The sequence below is a fragment of the Piliocolobus tephrosceles genome, unplaced genomic scaffold (assembly GCF_002776525.5).
Source record: "Piliocolobus tephrosceles isolate RC106 unplaced genomic scaffold, ASM277652v3 unscaffolded_23855, whole genome shotgun sequence".
Taxonomy (NCBI): Eukaryota; Metazoa; Chordata; class Mammalia; order Primates; family Cercopithecidae; genus Piliocolobus; species Piliocolobus tephrosceles.
In genome coordinates this window covers 1-6,762 of record NW_022306371.1, presented here as the reverse complement: position 1 = coordinate 6,762, position 6,762 = coordinate 1, and the positions used below count along the sequence as shown (strand labels likewise).

The window sequence follows — 6,762 nt, the reverse complement described above, 5'->3', positions numbered from 1 at the left end:
GTCCATGCTGCGGGCAGGGCAGCCACCTGGCCTGAAAGGAGCCAGATGTTTGTGTGGGGGCAGCTTCCCACCGCCGATCCAGGCAAAGTATCAGAGCCCACAGGGTGGCCAGGGCCCTGGGAAGAGGTGGAAGATCAGGTACAATGGGACACGGATTTGATACATAGATTAGGGAGTCAGGTCCTCATGGTGTAGATACAAAACTGAAAGGGAAGAAGTGGGGTGGACCCACGGAGCAGGACGGAACTGGAAGTTTCACTGTAAAAACAGTTTTCAACACATGTAAACACAGGTGCCAACAGAATCCGTCTGCACGGTGTTCACATATGTGGTGCAGACACGTGCACAGGCATTTCCCAGCTATATCTGCAGAGAGGGCTTCACCCAGCACCCAGGTCTTGGCTTCTAAACAAGGCTCTCTAGTAAAGAAACCAGGGCTCCTTGGAGAATGTGGCAATTCCAAGGCTGAAGCACAGAGTGCAGAACAAGGCTGTCCAAAAGAACTACAGTGCAAGCCACGCAGACCACAATCTCTAACAGGCAAGCCATGCAAACAATTTCCCAACATGAGCCACACAAACCATAACTTCCCAACACAAGCCACACAGACCACAGCAACTTTTCAACACATGTGCCACGCAAACCACAACCTCCCAACACACAAGTCACGCAGACCACAACCTCCCAACACACGACCCACGCAGACCGCAACCTCCCGACACATGAGCCACGCATACCACAACCTCCCAACATGTGAGCCACGCAGACCACAACCTCCCAACACGCGAGCCACGCAGACCACAATCTCCCAGCAAATGAGCCACGCAGACTACTGCAACTTCCCAGCAGGCGCAGGCAAACAGAAGCAGACACCTCTGAAATGCTCCCACTTCAGCATTCTTTACATCCCACCCCATGTGCATTTTGAAGACTTACTATGAAAAAAAAAAACCATAGTTCAAGTTAATGTTTTCTACAGACTACGTGTTGAAACAAAACGTTGGATAGAGAGGTGAAATAAAACCTGCCAGGATTAATGTCACCTGCATTGCTCTACTTCTCTTATCAGAGCTAGTAGGAAGCCTGAGACTGCAGACAGCCTGTGCTCTGTTTCCATTGGAGACACTGGGTCTAGAACGTCTCCTGCCAGAAAGGAGAGTGTAGTCAGCTGAGTGGGGTCCACCACTACACAGACCATCTGTGGCAGGAGCCACGGGAACAGGGTCGGTGGCCTATCATGGACCATCTGTCGGATCCAACACCAGTCCCCGCTGGAATAACAAGGGTGGTGCCTCACGTCAACACCCAGTGACAGAGACATAGAAGTCAGCATTCACTCCAAGAGAAAGGATGAGCCTGCAGCAGGGCCTCCATCCAGGAAACGAGGTCAGTGACCACGAGGCCTCCATGATGGGTGAAACACCAGCGGCGGCCCTGCGAGAGGCACCCGGACCCCGACTGAAGAGACCAGCCTTGTGTGTGTCTGACCCAGGCCTCCCGTCAGGGCCCCATGCTGACCTCTGGATCCTGGTGGCTGTGCTGGATCACACAGCACCAACCCAGAGGGAGAGGCACACGGAGAGTCTGGCGCCACGCAGCACCCTCTCTCGATGGCCAGAGAGCACTACCTTGCCGCCTGGGAGGAACCGGTTGATCCTGTCCCGAGCCTCGTCAGCCGCGTGCTCCACCAGCGCCAGCACGTGCTCCTCTGCAGTACTGTCCGTCAAGCTGCAGGCGTTCCCTTCAGGCTCAAACATGCAGCTGTGAGGTGGGGACAACCAAGTCACCTGGAGGCAGCGTCCCCACCGCACACCTGCGCCCCACGCATCGGCACCTAACCCAGCCTCTACGACCCTGCCCTCAGACACAGAGCTGGCAGAGCATACCTATCTCCTTTCAGGTCTCAAAGCATCCCTTTCACCCTAACCAAGTAACAAAATAACACACTTGTATTAAAATACAGAGTAAGTGTAAGCCAACTAGACAGACTCCCTGTTTTCCAACGCGGTGAAAACTCAGTTAAAGTGCAGTCGCTTTAACAAAAAAAGCAACAAAATTACAGATGTGCGCACTGGTTAGTCCTTAAAGGCCTCATCAGAAAAGCGACTGGAAAAGCGCCGGTGACCACGCAGGGCTCACAGCAAGGCCAGATAGGCGGGGCCGCTCGCGTGAGGTCTGATGCTGCTGGGCTGGGTGGACAGCAGCCCCCTCTGCTGTGGCCACTGGGTGGCAAAAAGCACACACAAGGACGTCAGCAAGTGGCCCCAGGTTCCACCTGAAGCAGTTCTCAAACAGCTGAGGGGCGCAGGCTACAACACCCAAGGAGTGTGGAAGGTTCTAGAAGCAAGCAAGCAGGCTCCTTTCCCCCCTGGGCACTTGCCTGGGTGTGGGTCTGAATGGCCTAGGGACAGGTGCAGACCGAGGGCAAGCCCTGCCCGTGAGAGCGGCCCTGGCCTTGCCTGACCTATAGCGCCAACCTGGCAACCCGACACAGGAGTCAGAGCCCCATGAGCTCCACGGGAGGGCTCCGCTTAGGCAGCTGTGTGAGCCCATTGCCGATGCACACTCTGCGACACCAGATGGAGGTCAGTGCCGGAGCTCGGCACGCTCTGCTGACTGCAGACTGACAGCTGGGGATCCATCTAAAGGGCCTGGATCCCACAGGCAAGGGTGAAGCCACAGCACCAGAAACACCCAAACCCAGCCTGGGGCGGGTCTGCCAGGACATGACCCCACCACGGCTGAACACGCTGGCCGACACCAACTCCAATTCCCCCTCAACGCTCAGCCACCATGAGGTGGCAAAGGGCGGCCATGAATCCCTAACCCTGAAGGCCAGCAGCGCACTCGAGTCAGGGGCTGAGGTCGGACACAGCCACCAGCCAACCACGCAGTGAGTGTTCGCATGGCAGCAGGGTGGGAAACACACTGCACGTGGGGAGACCACCTTAGGAGACTGTTGGCCGTTGCCAGGCAACACGCTCTGGCCACAGAGCACCCTCCGTCTCCTCAGCCAAGGCTGCAGGACCTGAGGGGCTGGTCTCAAGACGGCTCTCCCTTTGGACTGTTGGAGGGAGCTGCTCAGAGCAGAAGCACCGAGCCCAGCACCGCTGCTGCCCCACCTGTTAAATCCACGCGAGTCCCACATACACTGTGAGAAGGAAACAAACAATGGAGGGCCGTGACCATCAGAATTGCCTCAAGGACATTCAGCACCAACTCCAGAAGGTCCCTGACTTTCCACAAGATGGCACAAAAGCAGTACGCTTCAGTAGAAACCATCCTTCAAACCTGATCTGTCCCAGGCTGGCAACAGGCCACCGTCCTCTCAGGACACTGGGAAGACAGCAAGCCACAGCGCTGTCAGACACACGGCCACGAGGGCGGATGTCCCGAGACCGCACTCCCTGAGGCCTGCATTCAGCAAGTGACATGTGATGAAGCAGGCTCTGTGCCAGGCGCCTCTGCCCACTGCAGGCTATGGTAAGTGTTCTCGGTGCCTCTAAGGCCCCTGGCGATACTCTCGCTTTGTTTGGTCCTATCAGGCGGCCACCTCACGCAGGTGGAGAAGCATCTACAGGAATGACGTGTGACAGACTTTGACACAATCTCAATGCTCAGCCACTGTGAGACAGAGAGGCCCTGTGAAAACCACTCTGGAGTTTAGAGAAAAAGGAAGAAGGTTCCTTGATGGACCACCCAAGTCAGCTGCTCCCTGTGGGAGGGAGTAGAGCTACAGGGAGCTGCGGCCTGCAGTCCTCACCTGCTTCCCCTGCAGCATCCACACCTTCCTGACCACGGGGCTGCACCTGCTCCACTCCAGCATCTACATAGACATGGAAGCGAGCAGTTCTGGGGTGGGCATCTGCCCCATGGCAAGAAAGAAGCCCCCTGCCAATGCTGGCTGCCCAAAGTGGGCCTGCTTGTGTGGCACAGTCTGGGACAAGGGCACAGCCTTGGCTGCCAGCAAGTGGTGTGCAGGGGAGGGAAGGGCCGATGATCTTAACAAACGGCATGTGGAGACAGAGACCACCAGTCAGTAGCAGATGGGGGCAGCGGTGAGCCAACGGGCTAGGGTACCACACCTGGGTCAGAGTGCACGTGGGTCAGAGTGGGCGGGAGGGGCCATCTGACCACACTCCACCTGCCAGAATAAGCTCCTCTAAGGATGTCTAAGTGACATGACATCCGTTCTCCCACTCACTCTCTCTCCCCCACAAAGCACCTGCTTTCCTGATTGTGGTGCTCAACTCCAAAAGCAAACGTGGTTTCCACACAGCCTTTACCTGATAACTTCTCTACTCGGCTTTTTGGATTTCTTGGCAGTTTCTACTTGTACGGGTACAACTTCAGGGACAGGTTCCTCAACAGCTGTATCTTCATTGCCCAGAAGAGCTGCCTGCTGAGAAAAATCCATGTCCTGCATAAACGACATGCTGCGCTTCAAAGCTAACAGCCGCTCCTAGAATCAGAAAGGACAGAGCAGCAGGGATTTACCTCTCCCTCGCAGCCAGGGCGCCGTGACGATGGGATGGGATGGGGATGGTCACAGCCTCACCGGGCCTAAGAGCTAACTTTCCACGCGGAGCAGCGGGAGGTGGTTGCGGGGGCTGGACCCACTGCCAGAGTGCGGCAGGCGCCGCGCCTCCTCTTTACCTTCACCTACGTGGGACGCATGCAGCCTGGCTCACGGCACAGATCTGGGAAGCCACTCAGGATGGCCAAGGAAGACAAGGATGTCCCATCTGGATTCAGTGAGGCAGCCACGCAAAACAAGCCCGCAATGCTGGCTGCCATCCAGCAAGACTGACACCCAGGCTTAAGAACAAGAGATGCGGAACTTTCCACCAACCCTAAATGAGACGTTACAACTAGGTCATGAGAGGGCAGCCGGGGACGTCTACCCTAAAGCAAAGGGGGCAACACCATGAGGGTGGCGGGTGGATGGAGCATGTGTTCACTGTGAGGCTCCCCTCGGGCACAAGCGACGGGGGGCAGAGCCCCTGCTTTCCGTAGCTCGCTGCTGCCAGTGAGTTTCTTACTTTGCTCATCATCTTAAAGCCTGCGTGAAGTATCTTCTTCGCCAACTTGTAGTACACGGTATCTGGCCTATTGTATGTCATTGCATTATCACACATCAGTTTGAAATCTGCCTGAAAAGAAAACAGGAAAGACTTACCAAGCTTGAAACGCCACAGACAACAGCAAAGCCCTAGATGACTGTCAAGAGACCAAAAGGAAAAAGCTACAATTGCGTAGGAAACAATTCAACTGGGCTCTCTGTTCTAAAAATAATGTTTAAGAACTTAGAGAAATTTTCTTAGTTGCACGTCAGTCTTGCATGAAAAATGTTACAATGACAAGTTGGCCAAGCCTGTAACTTCTTTCTAAGCATCACATACAAATGCTATGCAAGGAAAAAGGATCATTTACTACGCTTCCTGCATTTCTCCAGAACAGAAATAGGAACAGGAAGCAACAATATGATTCTTTCAAGTCAAAGTCGAGGGATCAAGGCAAGCGCGGGGCACAGTGATATCCTCTATCTCTAGAATTTCTCCACAGAATCGAATTTAAAATTCTGTTACCAAATAGTTCCCTCAAACTATCAGAAAAAGACTTTGCCCCCCAAAAGGAGAGCCTTATTTCGTAATTTATGGTAAAAATACGGAAACATCAGTATTTTATTATCATAATCAGTTTCCTCAGCACAGGCCTCTCACAGGTGAGTACCAACGTCAGGCTGGAGCATGGCCGTGGAGGCAGCCACCCTAACTGAGAATGTGCCATCTGGACCCTCCGCAAGCCCTGGTTCTGGAGCCAGCGGCCATGGAGCCCACCGCAAGACTCCACTGCGGACACTCCATGGAGTGAGTGCTGCTCCCCTTCTTTGTTGCTAGGAATGGCCAGGCTGGGGCCCAGAGCAGGGAACACCGAGGGCTTTAGCGCATGGAGTGCTCTGAACATCTGTCCTCAGGCGCTGCCTGAACCTCTCATCAAGTTTCCTTTTCTCCCACTCTCCTTTAAGTCTGTTCTGTTGTGTTTCTGGGAGTCAGCAAACCCTTCAGTAAACGTAAAATAAATAAAAATAGAAAAGTCAAGCTTTCCCAAGCGGAATGGAACCTAAGAGAGAAACCTAATGCCTTTCTAAACTACACTAATGCCAATTTATCAAGCATCTATTTTACTTTCTTCCCCTGGGTTGCAAAAACAATGCGCAGTTGCTAATTTTCATAGCCAGTAGCAAGAAACAGAGTTAAGAGCAAAGTACTCAGGAGACAAAAAAACTTACTATGCTAAAAAGACTACCTGCTCAATTAGTATAAGACAAAATTAAGAATTAAAACTAAGCATGCTTTTAAAAATGTCTAGTCTCAAACTGTGCCACGCCGGACACCACATTGCTTGAAACAACATGTCCTATTTACGCCAGTGCAGTAACTTAGAAAAGAAACAGCGTGCAACCTGGCCTAATTTCTAGACCAAAGCACAGAGAAAATGTTTACAACCAATCATTTCCTTAATGCTGTGTCTGTAAAATAACACCCAAACACAGAAACACCTGTGAAAGCTCAAAAACTAGAAACGACCTAAGTTGAATGAAGTCTTCACAAGACATAAATACATAGAACTACGCCACAATGACTTCGGGCAATGAAAGTAACTTACCTTAAATTCCGTAACTGACTTGTATTCATTAGCTACAATTTTGTCTTTCATGGTGCCAAAATCCATGGGATGTTTTATTATCATTGAATATCC

At 52.8% G+C, this 6,762-nt stretch overlaps 1 protein-coding gene across 1 annotated transcript; it reads right to left on the bottom strand.

The window, feature by feature from the left end:
- Positions 1–6: 6 nt before the first annotated feature.
- On the bottom strand, positions 7–6,756 carry LOC113221362 (bromodomain-containing protein 9-like). The gene is made up of 5 exons (XM_026450698.1): positions 6,670–6,756; positions 5,043–5,153; positions 4,287–4,462; positions 3,764–3,826; positions 7–1,761 (listed from the first exon to the last, which is right to left on the bottom strand). Exons 1-5 carry the CDS (start codon positions 6,751–6,753, stop codon positions 1,545–1,547), a joined length of 651 nt encoding a protein of 216 aa, XP_026306483.1. The 5' UTR covers positions 6,754–6,756; the 3' UTR covers positions 7–1,544.
- Between the last annotated feature and the right edge of the window lie 6 nt (positions 6,757–6,762).